This window comes from Actinia tenebrosa, unplaced genomic scaffold, assembly GCF_029948245.1.
Source record: "Actinia tenebrosa isolate PJP-AT-01 unplaced genomic scaffold, QUT_ActTen_1.0 PGA_scaffold3__52_contigs__length_22856419, whole genome shotgun sequence".
Taxonomy (NCBI): Eukaryota; Metazoa; Cnidaria; class Anthozoa; order Actiniaria; family Actiniidae; genus Actinia; species Actinia tenebrosa.
This window is the reverse complement of record NW_028292580.1, coordinates 17,830,651-17,852,483: the sequence shown is the minus strand read 5'-3', so window position 1 is coordinate 17,852,483 and position 21,833 is coordinate 17,830,651. Positions and strand designations below refer to the sequence as shown.

The 21,833-nt window shown below is 37.1% G+C and overlaps 1 protein-coding gene and 1 long non-coding RNA gene across 3 annotated transcripts; both read right to left on the bottom strand.

Moving 5' to 3' along the window:
- Nucleotides 1-9,865: 9,865 nt before the first annotated feature.
- LOC148908786 (uncharacterized) lies at nucleotides 9,866-14,151 on the bottom strand. Of its 2 annotated transcripts, XR_016120688.1 has the most exons (3): nucleotides 14,089-14,151; nucleotides 11,931-12,006; nucleotides 9,866-10,993 (listed from the first exon to the last, which is right to left on the bottom strand). It is a non-coding gene; the product is annotated as an uncharacterized LOC148908786 (long non-coding RNA). The 2 variants fall into 2 exon arrangements; XR_016120687.1 differs by lacking the exon at nucleotides 9,866-10,993 and having other exon boundaries at nucleotides 11,808-12,006.
- Nucleotides 14,152-15,575: 1,424 nt separating this feature from the next.
- On the bottom strand, nucleotides 15,576-21,307 carry LOC116297781 (uncharacterized). Its single transcript, XM_089035023.1, has 8 exons — nucleotides 21,268-21,307; nucleotides 20,662-20,733; nucleotides 20,237-20,311; nucleotides 19,309-19,487; nucleotides 18,718-18,858; nucleotides 17,714-18,009; nucleotides 16,284-17,532; nucleotides 15,576-15,917 (listed from the first exon to the last, which is right to left on the bottom strand). The coding sequence occupies exons 1-8, from the start codon at nucleotides 21,297-21,299 to the stop codon at nucleotides 15,739-15,741; spliced, it is 2,223 nt and encodes a 740-aa protein (XP_088891149.1). The 5' UTR covers nucleotides 21,300-21,307; the 3' UTR covers nucleotides 15,576-15,738.
- Between the last annotated feature and the right edge of the window lie 526 nt (nucleotides 21,308-21,833).

Below are 21,833 nucleotides of genomic sequence, written 5' to 3'. Positions count from 1 at the left end.
ATACTAATATACTAATATACTAACAATATACCCTGTGCATCTAACACACCTGGTGTGCGCAGTGTATCTAATACACGTATAGTGCACAGGGTATTTAATACTCACTGTACCCTGCACATCTAACATATCAAATACACTGTGCATCATATACTAACAATATACCCTGTGCATCTAACACACCTGGTGTGCGCAGTGTTTCTAATACATGTGGAGGGCACAGGGTATTTAATACTCAATGTACCCTGCACATCTAACATATCAAATACACTGTGCATCATATACTAACAATATACCCTGTGCATCTAACACACCTGGTGTGCGCAGTGTTTCTAATACATGTTGAGTGCACAGGGTATTTAATACTCACTGTACCCTGCGCATCTAACATATCAAATACACTGTGCATCATATACTAACAATATACCCTGTGCATCTAACACACCTGGTGTGCGCAGTGTATCTAATACATGTATAGTGCACAGGGTGTTCAATACTTACTGTACCCTGCTCATCTAACATATCAAATACACTGTGCATCATATACTACAAATATACCCTGTGTACCTAACACACCTGGTGTGCGCAGTGTATCTAATACACGTATAGTGCACAGGGTATTTAATACTCACTGTACCCTGCACATCTAACATATCAAATACACTGTGCATCATATACTACAAATATACCCTGTGTATCTAACACACCTGGTGTGCGCAGTGTATCTAATACACGTAGAGTGCACAGGGTATTTAATACTTACTGTACCCTGCCCATCTAACACATCAAAAACACTGTGCATCATATACTAACAATATACCCTCTGCATCTAGCACACCTGGTGTGCGCAGTGTATCTAATACACGTAGAGTGCACAGGGTATTTAATACTTACTGTACCCTGCCCATCTAACACATCAAAAACACTGTGCATCATATGCTAACAATATACCCTCTGCATCTAGCACACCTGGTGTGCACAGTGTATCTAACACATGTAGAGTGCACAGGGTATTCAACACTCACTGTACCCTGCACATCTAACATATCGAATACACTGTGCATCATATACTAACAATATACCCTGTGCATCTAACACACCTGGTGTGCGCAGTGTTTCTAATACATGTAAAGGGCAGAGGGTATTTAATACTCACTGTACCCTGCATATCTAACATATCAAATACACTGTGCATTATATACTGACAATATACCCTGTGCATCTAACACACCTGGTGTGTGCAGTGTATCTAATACATGTAGAGGGCACAGGGTATTTAATACTCACTGTACCCTGCACATCTAATATATGAAATACACTGTGCATCATATACTACAAATATATGCTGTGCATCTAACACACCTGGTGTGCACAGTGTATCTAATACACGTAGAGTATTTAGTACTCACTGTACCCTGCACATTTAATATATCAAGGTGAATTAACCCAGATAAAGGAGAACTTGCCCTTGTCGTTTAAGTGTTTACCGACAATGTCATGAAAACACTTTGAGTAAAGGTGCTGACACACGGTGCAACATTGCATGTAATATTGCACGATACCGGACTGTTGCAGCGTGTGCATATCTACCCCAAACTTGTTGCATGCAAAAAATCTGAAGTTAAATGGCGCTCTTCTCTTGCAACATTTCGCGCAACAAATTTCATCATATGAACATGGCTGCAACATTACCTGCAACATCTTGAAATTTCCAGCCAATCAGCTTACACAAAATTCATAACCAAACATCTTAACTTGATACAGACCATGCGCAGCCGCTATTGCTCACCAGACATAACGCTGTTCCTGGAATGTTCCTGGTAAGAACCCAGTTGTTTATGAATTGGTATATCCCATTTACTATGTTTTGCAAGTCATGTCATCGCCGCCATGTTGGAGGTCTTTAATAAAATATTTCTCATTAACCTCCATTGTTGATACCACCAACATGGCTGCTACGTATTTGACTTCTGGCGTCTTCTGACTATCTTGGAATTGATTGGCTACCGACCATCAATAGATCTTTCAGTTAAAAGTTTGCGACTTCGTTTCTCATCAATCCTTGTTCGCCAAAACACCATTACCCAGAGATTTGATAGAAGGGACACTAAAAATGTGTAAAAATCGTCAATATGTTATTAAGTTGCCTGTCTGTTTTGGGCATTAATCGTGTAACTATTGTGTCTGCGTACGAAAAAATGGCAAATCTAAAGTACAGCAAGCTCGTACTCGTGTCACAGTTAAATAATGTATTACACAGTCATTCAATCTATAGTATAGAAGCTTTGCACCATCACGTGATAGCAGCCATGACAGAAGGCAGGAACAATTAAATCTGGTCTAATCTGATTTACATGTGAAAAAATTCATTTTCCCAGCTGAAAAATACCCTATTGTCGTGCCTCCTGTCATGGAAATCATAATAGTTTCTGCTAATTTTTCTCCTAACCAACATTTTTTCTTTGTATTTCAGATGTATATAGGGGGAAAACTAGACCCGTTTCGAATTCCAAATTACCGCTGTGTCCCTTGATTACAGACTCATTTGCACAGGGTTAGCCTCGTATCAGTGTTTAAATATTCACAAATACCAACGGTAAAGTAAAGAATGCACAACTTCAACAATACGAACACTTTGAAACTCGACGGACCTTGACTGGAACACGTGAATATTCTTCACAAAATCGAGGCTAACCCTGTGCAAATGAGTCTGTATTCAAGAAACACAGCGGTAATTTGGAACTCGAAAGGGGTCTATTATTCGCAGGGCGAAACAAATTTCATACTGCGCTCCATTTTGTATCGTACAACCGTCAACCTTCGCGGGGTACTCTTGGTTAAACATTGTTATGTGCGGATTTTGAAGCTTATGTGCACCGTGGGACTGCTTTAGGGGAAATATTTTCAATATGGGTCTATTTTGTCGCCATGACTGTGAAAAGCTGGGTGCCGTATAAGCGTGCCGTGCCGTGACCTTGATGTTTTCAAGAATTTTGATTGGCTGATTTTTTTTTTTTGCGCAATTTGATTGGTCTGACAGTGTCTGCGCCGTGTTAATGCCATGCTCCAGGTATCTGATTGGATGGATATCTTCTCACAGCCATACGAAAACTGCTCTATCTATCATGACCGTGTCTTGTGGTGACTTAATCTCTAGGCTTAAAAGACTAATTCTAAGATATAACTGAATTCCATTTTCAGATCATGAAAACTCGTAAAGACAGTCTCGCTGGTAACGCATTGCCTTACGACTTCAGGCTCAGTCCAACACGCGGTCGATCAGGTCCCAGGGCAGCTTGGGGAGGAGAGATAGGTGGCCCCAAAATCTCAACTTCGCAACTTGCTTGTAGTGCCACTTGAATTGTTTTGTGTGTTCCCCTCTTGGGCCTTAATCACACGGCAGCCATGTTTATTCTCATGAAAACTAAAACTTTTGTTCAGAAGTTATCTAAAATGGTGCAAAAAAAATTCCACTGCCCCACCTGCTCCCGGATAAAAAATGAAGGGTCCCTTAGGCTTTACTCACCTTGGAGGACCATCATACTGACACTTTATTGTTTTTTTAGTCGCATCAAGGAAAGGAAGACTAGCTGAATATAAGTGTTAGTTTTAGATGTTATTAAATAATCTACTAAATTTTAGTTAAATTACACCAGCGAAAACAATTTCCTTTGAATTGATTGAGCACCAGTGTAATTCTACTAAATACTTATTCACCACTGATTGAGTGGATTCTGGCTGGTATTTGCCCCAAATATTGGCTCATCTTCACTTTGTCTTTGGAGAATAATCTTTAATTATTAAATATATCTACATACAATGCTTTGTTGTATGTAGATTTGTTTTCACCACTTTAAGAATAAGAACTCAAACTATCAGAGGTTGTGCAAGCTTTTTGTTACAAATAAAAAGTGGTTCCATGTACTTAATCACCAATGATGAAAGTATCAAAACGATTGTAAGTGATTTGATTGTACTCCACAAAATGTACTTAATACTAAAAAAAACCTGATTGGAACAAAAATACAAACCAACAAAAAAGTTATTTGGCATTGGTATTTCACAGGACTTGTTGTGTTCATTTCATAGTCTGACAAAGGTGTTGCTTGAGTAAAAGTAACATCAAGAGAAGACTAATGGTATACTAAAATTTAGTCCATTTCTGTCCAACTCTGAAAAGAGTTTTATTCGTTAAAATGATTTCAAATTGAAAATGTTATTTTGCAAATCAAATAGTATGTTGGCATGTTTGAGACACTGGAATGGATTTGTTAACTAAGATGATTAAAAAAATGGGCTTATCTGATGTTGGCGTTAAGGTGGCTTGATATGTTTTTCTTGCCACTACCTTTGGACTTTGAATTACAAATGCCCAGGTTAAAACGATCATTAAAAGGAAAAAAAACAACTAAAATTACATACCTGGTTGCAAACAATTCATCATTGGTCAGCAAAAAAATACCATTTGTTAAAAATGCATTACACGAGTAAACATATCACAATACGTTGAAGATAAAGAAGTTTCCATATTCAAATGTCCTGGAAGAGCTGTTGCTAAAGACTGTGTGACATTCCTTGTCACATCGGACATCAAGTTACGTAGAAATGCTTTAGTGTAACACAATAAGCACTAGGACAGAGTGTCTTACACAATCATTTTACATTTTGTAGCTTGATACTGATCGACACAACAGTGAGGCTAGTTGGACTATGCAATAAATATAGCAACTCAACTACGTTCTGTAAATGTAGCAAAAGTAGAACAGGGAGTATGACATTTGATTGTTCTACTTCCTCATTTTGGACCTTTGGCCTCGTTTTAGTGTTTACCAGTCCTCCCTCGCCTACTAGACATATGAATAAGCTTGAATAACTTAAGAAAAAACATATTCAGGTTTCACACAAACCACAAACCACACTGAATGGACGAAAGTCCACTTGGGTGATTTTTTTTTTCTATTTCACACCACCTGTCATTCCCTATAGAGTACATATATATATTTAATGGTTGCGCATGAGAAGTCAACTAAATATGGATGCAACTCTTAAACAGAATCTCATTCTCAAGGAGATGACACGTGGCCTGAAATGGGAAAACGATACGCTATTGGCCTTTCCCATTTATTCAATACCCGCTGATTGAACTGGGTGACTAAGAGTCCCTTATGAGCGTTAATCTACAGTAGTGTATTTTACCAGATGGAGACCACTTTCTTGTGGGTAATGCATTAGTCCACGAAAATCTGAACCCCACCACCCCTGGAACAATGTGGGGCTTAGAAAAAAAGCATGGTCAATCCTCTAATGCCTCACCCCAGGGGGATATCAAATACCTTGAAAACCCACACATTCGGAGTTGTCTTGATTATCCACACGATTGCCTGGCTTTCACTCTGATTTCTTGCGGACAGCCACTGATTTTGATATTGCAGACTCAGTATACATCTACCACCTATGCCCCTTCCCCACGGGCAGGCTCTATTGCTAAAAGTGACTAACGTCCCACCTTGGTGGGCGCTTGGCAGTCTATTCCCAAAATATCCCCCTCTATAAGCTTTACATTGTCCCAGAGTTGGGAAGAGTTGGGCCAGGGTTTTCATTGACTCAAGCATAAATACTAAATTAATATCGAGCTAGTCTACTGCTTGTACATGTGTGGTTTTCAACAGCCCTGGTTGGTCATTTCACAAGAGATTTTGGCAGTGATAATTAAAAGAAATGGTTGAGCATTCAGTAGTTTTCTTATAATAATAATAATGGTTTATTCCAGCTTTTCTACAGAGTAGCTATACGTCTGGGTCCGGTTGTACGAAGTCTGGATAGAGCTATCCAATGGATAAATCTTATTCAGTATGATAAACTTATTGGAAAACAGCATCGAATTATCCACTGGATAAACATTTATCTGCTGGATAGCACTATTCAGGCTTCGTACACCCGGGACCTGGATACTAAACTAAGAGACTAAGGCCTAGGGCAAATGTCGAATTTTCCATGCACCGAACTTAATTACATCAAAGAATGCCGCCTCATTATCACCTTATATCCATTGTTTTTAATGAGTTCGAAGCATGGAAAGTTTGACGTTTGCCCTAGGCCTAATAATACCTAAATACTACTATAAGCCCAACCCTACTGAAATAAAACCCATAGCCAAGCCCCAACCCATGATAATAAGTGAAAATATAAATTACCAATTAAAATTCCCTGGCATAAGTCCCTCCTTTATATGCACCCTCTTCCACCCTTTGAATTAAAGGTGAAAATAATCTTATTGGGCTATGCATCATCTTATTGGGCTATGCATCATCTTATTGGGCTATGCATCATCTTATTGGGCTAAGTGACATCTTATTGGGCTATGTATCATCTTATTGGGCTATGCATCATCTTATTGGGCTATGCATCATCTTATTGGGCTATGCATCATCTTATTGGGCTAAGCATCATCTTATTGGGCTATGTATCATCTTATTGGGCTATGTATCATCTTATTGGGCTATGCATCATCTTATTGGGCTATGCATCATCTTATTGGGCTATGCATCATCTTATTGGGCTATGCATCATCTTATTGGGCTATGCATCATCTTATTGGGCTATGCATCATCTTATTGGGCTAAGCATCATCTTATTGGGCTAAGCATCATCTTATTGGGCTATGCATCATCTTATTGGGCTATGCATCATCTTATTGGGCTAAGCATCATCTTATTGGGCTAAGCATCATCTTATTGGGCTATGCATCATCTTATTGGGCTATGCATCATCTTATTGGTCTATGCATCATCTTATTGGGCTATGTACCATCTTATTGGGCTATGTATCATCTTATTGGGCTATGCATCATCTTATTGGGCTATGCATCATCTTATTGGGCTAAGCATCATCTTATTGGGCTATGCATCATCTTATTGGGCTATGCATCATCTTATTGGGCTATGCATCATCTTATTGGGCTATGTATCATCTTATTGGGCTATGTATCATCTTATTGGGCTATGTATCATCTTATTGGGCTAAGCATCATCTTATTGGGCTAAGCATCATCTTATTGGGCTAAGCATCATCTTATTGGGCTAAGCATCATCTTATTGGGCTATGCATCATCTTATTGGGCTAAGCATCATCTTATTGGGCTATGCATCATCTTATTGGGCTATGGGCTATGCATCATCTTATTGGGCTATGCATCATCTTATTGGGCTATGCATCATCTTATTGGGCTATGCATCATCTTATTGGGCTATGCATCATCTTATTGGGCTATGCATCATCTTATTGGGCTATGCATCATCTTATTGGGCTATGTAACATCTTATTGGGCTATGCATCATCTTATTGGGCTATGTATCATCTTATTGGGCTATGTATCATCTTATTGGGCTATGTGACATCTTATTGGGCTATGTCACAACTTATTGGGCTATGTATCCTCTTATTGGGCGTGGAGAGGGTAAAGATGGAATTAATTAACAATACACATACCAAATGTAAATCCAAAGTAAATCTTTATTTTCCAAACACCACATACATAACAAGACAATTTTTACAAGTCCAGAAAATTTAAAGTTAAAAAATTTTCTAAGTCAAAACAACTAGGTATGAAAAAATGTCAAAAAAAAGTGTCAAATTCTGCAATTTTAGAGTACAAACACTATGAGTGTGTAACATAAATACTATTAAATCATGCTAATCCTATTGTTTTCTATTGTTTAATTAGGACTATTTACTACTAAGTATTGCAGAGTGTTGCACACTTTTAATGTTTGCACTCTACCAAAAAATCCATCACTTGTCTGAAAACAATGTAGAGTGCAAATAATATACCCGTGAAATAGTTAGGAAGAAATAGGAAAAAGCGCTTAATTAGACAAGACATGGTCCAAATTCAGAGAGGCATGACAAGGGCACAAGTAACAACTTAATACACAAATGAATAGATACGAAAATGCGATCATGTAAAATTATATGAAGGAAAAGTATGTACAATAAAATATTGTTTCAGTTTTTGTAAGTGTGTTTAAAAATATTTCAAAATGCGCACCCTTGAGTAACAGTTGTGCACTAGTTTACCTGTCACGGCTAGTCTATTTCTTTAACTAATTAGACTTAGGCAACAAATAGCACAAAGTTAGTACTTAGTTCATGGGTATATTATGTGCACTCTACAAGAAAATCTACAAGTACCCTATACAAGTATGGAGGTTTTTCCACACCTCTCCCTATTCTGTATTTGCACATAACCCATAATGCTTTGCACCTTGAGGGGTGACCAATTGAAAAACTGTCCCATATTGAAACGTTTTTTCCCCATAACTGTACAATATTGATTATCAGTTTATTCCAATAAATGTTTGTACGGATCAAGAGTTTTGGCGTTTAAAATTTACCTTAAGGTAGCTCCATATAGTTAAAAGGCTTTTGAGTACATGTTACATATTGTTGTATTAAAAAAAAAAAATAATGTTTTGACCCTTTTTTGTGCATTGTACCTAATACTAGTGAATTAAGGTTTCAGTTTTTATAAAAAATATCACATGACAGGTCACCATAGCAACGTGACAGTCATAATTGAGGCATTTTTGTAATAAAAAAATGAAAAAAGCTCGAGTTTTTTGCAGGGAATTTTTTTCTAAATTTGTAAAGTGAAATCATACTGCTGCCTACGTTTGGAAATTGATTTAAACTTTTTTTAAAACTTCGATTTTCCGAATTGAAATTTAATGCTGATTCCAAATCAGGAAAGAAAAATAGGGTGTCCCGAGCTTGTTTTCGAGATAATCAGCATTTAATGAAAGCCTACGCACGAGCTTTTGGAGTAAAAATTGCGCCACCGGAAGTGATTAGAAAAAAATAAAGATTCGTAAAGGAAATTGCACAATCTCGAGTACAATTTGGAAATTAATAGACACGAGTAATGTTTTGAAAGTTCTTGTAATTGCACGAGCCTTTAGGCGAGTGCAATTAAATAACTTTCAAAACATTACGAGTGTCTATTAATTCCAAATTGTACGAGAAGATCGTGCGATTTGTTGTTTATAGTTCACTCAACAAAATTTCAGTAAAAAATGAGAAGCGACGCCGTTCATTTTTGTCTATTTGGCGGCCGATTTTCAGTCCATCGTGCAACTGAAATGCATAAAAAAGATTAGTTCTTACGGCTTTAAAATTTTATTTATGCTTTTTAAGTACAAAATGTTAGAAAATAATTGTTTTGACATTGTTTTGGCCGTGTTGCCATAGCGACTTAATTCAGTACTCCTACGGAGTACAATTAACACTATAATTGTACTCCTCTCGACCAATCCGAGTCGAGTAATTTTGTTGAGTGTACTATAAATAAGATAATAGTTATTTGCAGACTCTATGGTTGCACGAATGAAGGCTAATCAATCATTCTACGATAATACATGGATATTTTCGACAAAAATACAAAAAAATACATTGATTTGTCATATTTTGTAGTTTCGGTGCTCTTAAAAATTCTCATAAAGTCGAACAAAAATCCCTACAAAAATCTATTTTTTCATGTGTTATTGATTTAAACTTTTTCTAAAATGTTGACATAACCTAGATTTTTAGGAGTTTTTTCGAATGAGCAATTAAAAAATAGATAGTCCCGTGCAAAATTGGAGGGTTTTGCCCTGTTGAAGCTCAAAACGCGTAGGTTTCTTCAATAAAATCTTGTAGATTTTTCAGTGGTTTTTGTGCATCGTGGGCTCAGTATCCCAATGACAGAACCTTAGATGTAACACAATTTGTCTTTTCACAATTAAAAACATTCTGTCGTTAGAACTCACTAAATATTTTGCAAGCTGATTGCTTTTTATATCGAAAAAAATCTGTAAAAATTTTTTAAAATTTTACCACCAAATTTCCAAGATTTTTAATTTCAAAAATCGCGCAGAAAAATAATTCAATTACGTAATCAAAATGAGATCCGTATTTGCGCATGTGCGAAACTGAGCGAGCCAGGTGAACAACTTACTATATGGAGCTACCTTAAACTTCTTCAAGCTTCTATCTTTTTCTGTTTTTTACTACTTCATTTTATATTTGGATAGAGTGCAAATAATATACCCGTGAAATAGTTAGGATGAAATAGGAGATAGTTAGCGATTAATTAGACAAGACATGGTCCAAATTCAGTGAGGCATGACAAGGGCACAGGCGTTTACTAGAGTAACAACTCCATATGCAAATAAATGGATACGAAAATGCAAACGTTATTATACGAAGGAAAAGCATGTTCAATAAAATAGTGTTTCAGTTTTTGGGAAGTGTGTTTAAAAATATGTGGGCCCTTGAGTAGCACTCGTGCACTAGTTTACTTGTCAGGGCTCGCCTATTTTAACTAGACGCAACCAAAAGAAAGTAATTAGTTAGCTAGCTAGCTATCTCACAGGTATATTATTTGCACTCTATCAAACAAGGTATTTTCAACATTGCCTGATCAGCCAATCAGTGGGTTTTTACCTTCTGGTTACCCCACAAAGACGCAAAGTATTATGGGTATGGGAAGCTAGAGAATTGAGGTTTATTCACACCTCACCCTATTGAGGTTTATCCACACCTCACCCTATTGAGGTTTATCCCCACCTCACCCTATTGAGGTTTATCCACACCTCACCCTATTGAGGTTTATTCACACCTCACCCTATTGAGGTTAATCCACACCTCACCCTATTGAGGTTTATCCCGACTCTCACCCTATTGAGGTTTATTCACACCTCACCCTATTGAGGTTTATTCACACCTCACCCTATCGAGGTTTATCCCCACCTCACCCTATTAAGGTTTATCCACACCTCACCCTATTGAGGTTTATTCACACCTCACCCTATTGAAGAAGAAGGATATCGTAATGTTTTCAACAAACTACTTTACGGAGACTAAAAATGTATTGGTAGCGAAAAGACTTGTATGAAACACCGTAAATTGAGCTCGATCGTTCCACTCTATCGTCTTAGTTTTTTAGTGCGAATAATAAAGTCTAATGGATTTCAAGAAAACAAACTGTTAGTAAACGACTAAGAAAAAGCTTGTTGATTACACGAAAACAATATGGCGCGCACAAGGTATTTTGTATTTTTCTCGAACTTTGGCAAGTAAAAAATAATAAAGAATGATAAAGCTACCCAAAACACACATTTCATAGATTAGAGTATAGGGAAATAGGAAAATAAAGTCATCCGAGTCATAAGTTGGTAGAAACGGACTCATATGGCAGCTAAGTGAACGCTGTCCTTGGTCGCGTTTAGATCTCCACTTTCACTGATCGTATCATGAAATGATCGCTCCAAATATGCTTCAAAATCATTTACAAATGTCTTTCAAGGGACTATGTTTCTTTTTAACAATTCTTATTGAAGTTTTGTTTTGGTAATTCCAATGGTAGCGAAAGGACTCCGGGTGGTAGCGAACCGACGGTAGCGAAAGTGAGTGGTAGCGAAACGACCGGTATTCGTATAAAAAGTTCGCGTTTTGAAGTGATGAGCTTAAGCGTCAAGTAGGGTTGGTAGGTACTTTTCTTTAATCATGGTAACATATTTCTTAAAGTGATTCTACACGTGGGCAAATTGGCAAACGCATGATCGATGACTTTATGCGTGGGCGAATTGGCGTGGGCGAAATGGTCCGTGGGTGAAATGACTGGTTACCAAGATAAGTGTATATACTTTGCATGAAAATATTTCTTCACACAAGTCTTTTAAATTTTGACAATGTTGAAGCAGAGGAGGAGTGAAGCCCATCCAAGAATGCACTAAACTATCAGTATTAATTTATAAACAATCAAAAAGATAATCTAAGAAAATCATATTTTTAATTCTAAAAACCAGCAGCACTCACTCATGACCCCTTCCACATAAGTAATGTTTTGCTCAAGAGTGTCTGCTATTTTCATGTACAATAGTAATACATTAACATACCAGTGAATATGGTTAGCAACAACACTGAGGGACCAAAGTAAGTCAATCATAATCATCTCCAGATATTGTTCCTCGCCTGAAATGAATAAAGGAAATTCAAATTTGATATAGATTTTTAGAAGTTTTTTTTGAATAAGCTTATAAAAAGTATAAAGTCTCATGCAAAGCTGAGGATTTTGCCCTCTTGAAGTTCAAAATGTGTAAGTTTTTTCAATAAAATTGTGTAGATTATCCAGTGGTTTTTGAGCACACACTAATCATGGGCTCAAATTGAACATTCAAAAGTAGCCAGTCACCTAATCCACCCAACTCCGATGAAGGACTACAGTAATGTCCAAAACATCAGTTTCACAAAGCTTTTTACGGTGACTCAATTTATCCACAAGTTCCTGCTGTGTTATTTAGAAACACCGACGCATTCCATGCTAGTACTCTACTAGTTATCACCACTCAGTCACCTTAATGGTTCACACAAATATTATCATCATTACTGATTGAAGTTTTCCACAATGTTTGCTGTTCATTGGTGTCTCATTATGACTAGTGTTCAGCATTACCAGTTAAAACAAAAACACTCGAAAGAATTGGATATGACGTCATTGGAAGCAATCAACCTTCATGACCTTCATGTCCCAATTTGGAGGCATAACACTAACGTACCAACAAATCAGTCATGATTGTAAGCTGCAAGGCTGCTAATAGCACCTTAATATGCAGCCCATAAAGTCCTCCACTGTTCATAACTGTAAAGCGCATTGAGACAACTGTGAAATGCGCTATAGAAGCACCCCATTACTATTATTATTATTATTATTATTATATGACTTAAAGGCACAACAAACAATATTAGGCACTTAACGCAATGATGACGGGAGAGCTTGACGCCCGTGCTTACATGACATTGACTTCATAAAATGTCGACCTTGACGACTTCTGAAGTTCATGTTTCATGTCTAGAGGTGAACGTCAACATTCCAAGGTAAATAAATCTTTGTGTTTTTCAATAAAAGTTTGGTGGTGACATCTTTCTTTATTGAATATTCTCCCAGGTAGATAAAATGATAGCAATTTTAGTACATTATCTTCCTTCCTATTTTATGTGAAAATGTTTCTTTGGGCCAAAAGCTTATATACGAAAAAAAAATGAATGACTAGAAGTTTTTTAAGTAAGGTAGTTCGGATATTTCCTATTTTATATTTTTGAAAGTTGTTCAGACAAATGCGAGCGTCAGCCATATTGAATTTTCAAAGCAAGTAAGTAAATATCATTCTTTAAAAAACAAAATTTCGGTTTGCATTCATCGTCTGTCAAAATATCAAGTTCAAATGGTTTCTTTCATCCAATATAGAAGTTCAAGGTTGTTGGAACTGTTCAAGTCACATAGAAGAAGAAACTTTTCAAAGCAAAATATCTCAAACTTCTCGCAATGAAACGATTACAAACGGTACAATAATTTTCAAGCCAACATATAAGCTTCCTTTCTAGTCTGATTATAATTATGGTGACTCGACGTTGACAACGACGTTTCTCGACCTAGTCTTTTTCGGTCAAAAATACTGTCGTCTTGGTTTCCCGTCATCGATGCGTAAAGTGCCTATTATAACTGGGACAAGTCGCTAGTTGAGTGACAACCAAGCACAAAGGAGAGTGAAATATGACTTATGGAATCTCTCTAATTAATAATTTGAAAAAAACTGTCTAGCACTATTTTGTATAAAATATGTTTTCCATAAGCTTAATTATTCAAAGAAAAAAAAAATTGTCACAAAACCTAATATGCCTACACAAATTATTCCATTGTTGTTTTTTTTTTGTTCTCAGGGAGGAGTAGGTGAGGAGGGGTGTTCGTCTTCAAAGTACGAAGAAAATTGGTTCTAGACATTCCTTGTAAATAAATGGAAAATTGGGCAAAGATGATCGAAAAAATATAAATACACATATTATAACTGTTCAAAGATAAGAAAACTATCCTACGAACACAAAATGTACGTTTGAAAACATGTTTTTACGCCCACGACAACTTCACACGTGCCACAAGAAACACTCGCTAATTCAACGAAAAGACCGCAAATATAAGGAAAAAAGGCCGACAGAGCAGCAAAAACATCTAAACTAAATGATACGAGAGTTATTTTTTAGCTTCTAAACGTTTCTTACCGTCTAATAGCAATGTTTCTCGTCCCCTTTCGAGTTAACTCCTCCATGTTTTTTTGCTTGTGACGACCAAAGGGACTCATGGGACAAATGTATACCCATAATACCATGCGCAAGTATTTAAATGCCGCAACCAATCAAAATGCAATATATACGTTCACGGCGGTCCAATTTTTTTCCTAATGAATATTATGAATTCATCGTTTTTGGAATGGTTTTAATTTTTTTACTATTTTCTTTACGTTTCAGGATAGATATCTTGTCAGCTCCCTCGATTCGCGGCAACGGATTTCAATAGTTTTTCATATACTGGTGTTCCAAAAACCGGTTATGGTTGAATGGATGAAAGAATGGATAAATGGATGGGTGGGTGGATGGAGGGAGGGAGGAATGGTAGAATGAATGGAGGTAGGAATGGGTACATAGATGGAGAGATGCATGGTTAAATGGACGGATGGATGGGTAAATGGATAGAGGAATGGGTACATGGACGGATGGATGGGTAAATGGATAGAGGGATGGGTAAATGGACGGATGGACGGATGGACGGATGGACGGAGCGATGGGAAAATGGATAGAGGGATGAATTGGTAGAGGGATGGGTAAATGGAGGGAGGGAGGGAGGGAGGGAGGGAGGGAGGGATGAATGAATGATCACAAAACAGAAAAATCTATGAAAAAGAATGAATGAATAAACGAATAAAAAAATGGAATGAATGAATGAATGAACGAATCAATCAATCATTCTTACTAACTGTAGTTGTTTTAGTCAATCCTCAAAGGTGATTTGGAAAATAGGTGATTTCCTTTGCATCGAAGCGAGACAAACGACGATTTAGCTTGCAATCCAAGAGACCTTTTTAAACACCTTGTACAATCATTCACAGGTCTCTATCATTGCAAGCTCACCGTTCGTCTCGCTTCGATGCAAAGGCACAGCTACCTTTCGAGATGGTGCGAGGAAATTTGAAGGTACTATTAATATTTAAAAAAGAAAGAAAAACAATACAGATAAGTAAAGCATCGCTTTCTTGTGCTTTAGTTCCGGGATAAGAGCTTTAACTGATAGTCCTTCCTGCGTGCATGTACAGGAAAGCAAGAGATAAAATAAAATAAAATGAAAATAAAAAAGGTCTCTCTTAGTATTACACTTAAAACAACTATATGTCCAACGAAACTAAACACAAGTGTTAAATACATTGCTAACAGCTACATTCTAAAACATACCAATGCAACGTAACGTACTTTGTACCTTTAGCGTCGATGTACTTCCTTGTTAGCCGAGTAGAAATAATAAACCCTTGTATTATCTCAAAAAGGTCTCCTTCTATCAACATGAGCCAAACGTTTAGATTAACTAAATAAATAAGGACCTTGAGAAGACCTGTGTGATCGCCGAAACCCGTGTGATACCCAAGAATTAGATTATTGGACTTTTATTTACTTCAGTTATGCAAACTATTATATCTATATTTCTTTTAATGGTTTTCTAATGATGAAAAACAATGGCTTTGAACAGTAAGAAATGTTCTAGTTTTTCGACATGATTCTCTATTGTATTCCGCAACGCATTACTTTGCACTTATTAAATGTTTGCTTTACAAATTCCTAATGATAAGCTTTTGCTTTTACGTGCATTTTATCGAGTTCTATTTATGTATTACTGAGCTCAATCTTGTCTTCTCGTCCTGTCTTTTTGCCTTTTTTTGTGGACAAATCATGACCCTGACCAAAGTTTACAACCTGGAGCACTGAGAGAACACATGACAAATCGCATTTTGGGTTCTCTCTGATGGCTTGCATTGTGAAGTAAACACCGTACACATAGCGAACTGGAACACAAAGATGATGAAAACGGTTACCAGACGTCCCTGAGCTCCGAAAGGGGGAGGGAGGTGTGAGAGACTCCAGGGTAAAAATTTCGGGGATGCTTGTGGGGACTTTTCAAAATACACCTAAAAGATACGACGGATTTTTTTCTTTAAATTGGCGTTGCTTTGTAAATTTTTAAACCATAGATGATTAAATAGTGTCTTGCCTAACGGCTAGGTCTTCATGTCTCCTTATCTATTATTTTGTAGGGTAGTTAATATGCATCGATTAGTAGCCGCTCATAGCTTCCAAAAGGTGGCTATAAAGTTAAAAGACACTACCTACGTGCATGCCTATAATAGTTAATATGTCAAATATAGACTTACCTACAATAATAATAACAACGAAGAGATTGGCAAACATCAGCATAACGGTAATACCAATGGCGTCACTCTCCACATCCACCAAAGTCGAAACTGTTTCTGCAGGGATCTTTAGCAGCATCGCCATGAACTGGTTGGCCATGGTAGCCATCAGAGCACCCAGATGAAGCCATTTGTCAAACAAATGTGGAATAGGCTGTGTGTGAGCAAAATACACTGCATAGAAACCAGACAAGATGGCGGTGACTCCAAGAAATAATCGTCCCTCTTGACCGGAATACACCAGTACTGAGGTGAAGATGACCTTACGAACAAGCTCGATTATCTCCCAGTACCAACAATCTTCACTGTAGTTCTCGTAAAGGAACCTCATTCCAACTGATATTTCATGGCCGGCAGCATCATCTTGGAAGCGCTTCTTCTTTACTTTAAGATGAACTTTGTCACTTCCACTGTTTTGGCAGTACTTCCACAAGAAGAAGGTCGTGGCAACAGGAAATCCGATTGGAATCAAGAGTGCAAAGTAGGCTAAGATGACAAATCTGTTATAGAAACTTGTAAAGCATTTCGAGGAATAGTCTGACTGAAGATACCATGAACAATCTTGCTCATTGTCACACACTTTATGGCAACTGGATGGCAGAACCTGGAAAACCTTCTCACAAGTCGCAGGATAAGTGATGAAAATGACCAAGAAAACTGCTCGATAGCAGTTTGCTTTACATTTGGAAAGCCTCTTGTTATCACGATTGATATTTGTAAAGGCCTTTTTGACGAAGAAATATAGAATTGCAATCAGAATGACCATCGCGTCTAAAGAGATATAAACCACAAGACCAGCGTATGGCGTTAACCTTACGGAATGTTTCAGGCATTCCAATGGAACGAGTTTGAAAATGTTCAGTTGTACCACATCAGCAAACTTCATCAACTTGGTGAGTGCTGCAGGCCACTTGATGTAAGAATAGGCGTTGAGAGTACCACTTGTCACTTGGTAGAATCCAATCACAATCTTGAAACTACTGAAGACAGTGTCACTTACTGAACGTCTATTAGCACGATTAGACTTCTTGTCTTTGATTATAGCAAACACAAGTATACCAGCCACAATTGCTACAGCACAGCACTGGCCAACAAAAAGATATAAAGTTGGGCATTTGTTGCATCCAGAGAACATCCTGTAATAGCCTTTAGAGCATATAGCACACAAAGGACCTTCGTATCCATTGAAACATTTGCTATCTATTCCTCCCTGAAATATCCACAAACGTAGATACACTTAATTCATAGCGGTAGTTCACTTTCAGAAAAATTTCATGCTTTTACAAAATTTCAATGTGATGGTTAATATGTTTGATTGGAAAATGCACTGTTTCATCAGTTGCAAATTTATAAATACCATTTATATCATATTAACGGTTTCCTTATCTTACCTTGCACGATCCAATAAATGGACAAGGATAGGCCTTCGGTATTGATCCATTAAATGTATGCCAGCTATTGTTAAGGTCTTTGTGTTCTTCCTGTAGCTTGGTGGAAAACATGATGTAGTTCTGTTTGTTTTCTTTACTCTTCCAAATCCAGTAGAATCCAGGAAGTAAGTTGATAGTTTCGTTTTTGCATTGATATCCAATTGGACATGCTGCGCATTTGCCAAAACGGTCCAGACGGTAGTAGTTATCCAGACAAGGACAGGCTCTGAATCCAGCCAGTCGCTGTAGGTTTGTTCCTGAGGATAAGAACTCGTATACGTTAGTGTAAAAAAGGTTCAGGTGAAATACGTTAAGTAATGTTTCAAACACTTAAGAGAGTTCTTCCTTTGATTTCCAAAGGCGCAGCCAAGTATTTTTAACTGACTTTGAGGTGTTTGGAAATCAAAGGAAGAACTCTCTCAAGTGTTTCAAATTACTTCTAAAACTCATGAATATTCCTTGGAGAAAATCAAAGAAAAAGTTTACGGAATTTAATGCAAATTAAGAACACATTTCCAAACCACCGTCACAGTAGTGATTTCCTTTGTTTTCTCCTCATTAAAGATTCATGAGTTTTAGAAATAGGTTTCAGGTGTATTATTGCTTTCATAATTATTTAATAATTGTATGAAATAATTGATGTCTTTATAGCCTACATCCCTATTAAAAAATTGAATTGTTTAGGGTATTCTATTGAAAGACTGATGTTCGTTTTTTCTCTCTCATGAAATACGTCGTATAAAAATGCAGCCAAAGTAGTCACTCTGCAAGGGAGGATCCAGAAGGGGGGGGAGGAAGGGGGGCTGAAGCCCTCCTTCAGCAGAAAAACAAAACAAAACAAAACTGAAGAATTAGATGCTTCTTTTTATAGTTTTCCTTTGTGTCGAAGGAAGAAACGCAATTAGCCCCCCCCCCCCCCCTAAAATTTTGGCTGGATCCACCCTTGCTCTGAGTGAATATCTCACCTTCAAGACAAGCAGAACACGATTCCATTGTTTTCCCAGGAGCATTTTCCGGCTTGACGTAAGATCCTGCAGGACACTGTTTACATCCAAGACCATGCACAATCTCGCCGACGTATGCAATCGCGTCTTGATAAAAACCACCTAACAAATTTATTGTTATTATTATCATTATTTTTATTATTATTAATATTATTATTGCCATTATCTTTATTGTTATAAATATCGTTATCTTTCTTATCTTCATCATCAGATCATCAAACTATTAGTAGTATCACATTTACTCCGACGAAGGACTAACGTCCGAAACGTCAGTTTCTAAACATCACAAACCATACGGTGTATTAAGTTAAATCAATTCTCAAACTATTAGTAGTAGTATCATCATCATCATCATCAACATCGTCATGATCATGATCACCATCATTATCATCATCGATCACCGTCACCGTCACCGTCACCGTCACCGTCACCGTCACCGTCACCGTCACCGTCACCGTCACCGTCACCGTCATTACCGCATGGAAAACCTCCGTAACGAGATAGTTATAAAATAAAGTTTTTATATAAGTTTTCGTACAAAAACAAATTTACCCGGTGGGCATTCTTGACATTTGAGCTCGCCATAGGCATTGGTTTTATAATGTCCCTGATCACATGGAATACATAGGTCTTCTATATTACTATATGGAATACATGTGTAGCCGAAACTCGTCAAAAAAGAACGAAAGAATTTGTAAGAAATCATTCCCATATTTATCTTCGTGCTTGAACTGAAGAAAAGAAAACAAAATAAAAATAGTTAATTGGTTTACTAAAATAAAATCAGGGAAAAGATGAAAATAGCAGTAGTAGTAGTAATAATAATGGGAAAATTATTGGATTCCTTTATTATTAGTATTATTTAGCCCTTCCGGAGTTGCAAGCCGCGTTGCATCATGGGGCTGTAAAAGACACTATTCCTGTAGGCGTTGAATTTTATTTCAGCCAATCACAGCGCGTTTAGCTGTTTTGCCGCAGGCCCTTATTCCCGAGCAACTGTAACCCAACTTTGGCTTATTTTTTTGTTTTCTTTTGACTAAAATATAATAAACGTTTCTATAAGAAAGAGAAATATGAAAAGGAAGAATAACATATAATAAAATCATTTTACTGCCATGTTTTTTTCGTTCTAGGGCCGGTCATTTTTTTCCACTCATGCTTTGCGCGCCGCGTTCACCGCTCAGCTGGTTACTCTTATACGGATTTTTCACTTGCTGTGGTGAAAAGTGAAAGAAAAGTGATCGGAAACTTGAAACTTGAAACTTTCGTTTCTTGGTGCATAAAATGTCAATTTACTAATGAAGCGTCCCTAAAATAGTCCAATAATACAACGCATTTCTACAATTCTTGAACAGCTAATAACTTGGAATGGCTTGGTTGTTACAATTCCGGCGGACTTCTTGTGGGATCGTATGTTATGGTGAGGATCACAAATTCACCCAAATTTGATTCAAGATAAACGCCATTATTCAGTACTTACAGAACTATGCTTGTCCTTGGTGAACCAAATATTGAACCAATGTCAATCACATGCAGGTTAGTGTTGATAAGATAGCTGAAAATCCAAAAACTTTGTCGTCACTGTATAGTAGAATACTCCTCTCAAACTCTCCGTTTAATCTTATTTTTGGCACGTGAACAAACTCACGCATTTTCTACGATATATGTAAGAAGTTTACTGTGTCAAGCTTTTAATGTTTGCAACACTGTACATGTAACAACAAGAACTATTTTACCAATAGCAAAGAATTAGATAAGAATTAAATTTTAGTATAGATTTTTCAAAATCGCGTCATGACTTTATTTAGTGAAGACGTAACGACTACTTCGAAAAGTTCGTGCTTAAGTCTTGTTATTTTTTATCTTGAACTTACATCAGTAAGTATCTATAACATCAGAACTTACATGGTCTCTAATCCTTTCATTTCCTTGAATGCTCCTTGGTCTATGATGTTCAAAGGGTTATTGGTAAGACTTCTGAAAAGCGTAGAAGAACATTATCATGGGATTTAACGCAATTAATTGCTGGGCTATTTAACGAGACCCCTACAAAAATGATATAGATTCGAAAATGTTTAGCTGTGGTTTTGAAACAGAACATAAAAGTTTGCTGTTTCACCATCGCGGTTCAGAAAAAAATATCAAGTATTTAAGTATAATGCAATTGATCCATAATTCCGTGATAAGTTATACAGGGTTTAAGATAAAGACCGAGGAAGCAGGGGAACTTCCCCCATCAATCCCCCCTCCCTCACATTTAAAGCCAAAAATGATTTTTGTTAGGAGTTTCTAATGCTTTGGTCTGACTTTAATCGAGTAAATATGTTGCAATTGCCTCAATTTCATAATTTTCAGGAAGGTGGGATTTCCCCTGCCAAGATACCCCCTCCCCCCACTCCCCACGCCCAACACACACACTCAAAACTATGCTAGATTGGAATGAGATTGACGTCCATTATTCAAATAGTGGCCAGATAACTATGAAAAATGAGTGCTTCTAATTCAATTTACATGAAGAGAATATCTTTGGGTCCAGTAAACATTTGTTTTGTAACCTTTGTTAGCTTGTTTCCATCCAAAAATCTGAAAGATCAATAAAAATATATAAAGCTGTTGGGAAAGCTTTACACTATAATCAGTGTATTTCAAATAATCGGTTAAGGTCATTGAATAAATAACTTACAGATAATATAGGGATTTCTGTTTCTGGAATGCTAAGTCTTCGATTTCTGTAATATCAGCACTTGTCGCAGACCTGTTACAAGGAAAACTTTTTACAATGAAAACGAATAATCAGTTTTCGCTACAATTGTTAATTTCTCGCTCGCTGATTGGCTATCTGTCATAATCAATAAGAGGGAAGACAAATGAGCTGACGTCAACGAAGTGCACTCTTTCCGTTGGTTGTTTTGATCGCTAAAGAAACGTCGGGAAAATGCGTGTTAGTGAATTTTTTTAGGTTAAAAACAAATAGATGTCCCTTTTCTATGGTCTGTACTCTTATCGAACATTGAATAGCGTCAGCATCTAATCCAAACTTTGCAGTAAAACCACTCCGATCGTTGCGATATTCGTAG

Bases quoted from the DNA above. Each gene is read 5' to 3' on its own strand.
- LOC116297781 (XM_089035023.1), bottom strand. From the start codon at position 21,299: ATGTTTACTGGACCCAAAGATATTCTCTTCAT. The intron at 20,312-20,661 runs GTAAGTTCTGAT...TTGGATTTTCAG, and splicing joins ATGAAAGGATTAGAGACCAT to CTATCTTATCAACACTAACC. The intron at 18,859-19,308 runs GTAAATTTGTTT...TAAATTTGTTAG, and splicing joins ATGTCAAGAATGCCCACCGG to GTGGTTTTTATCAAGACGCG.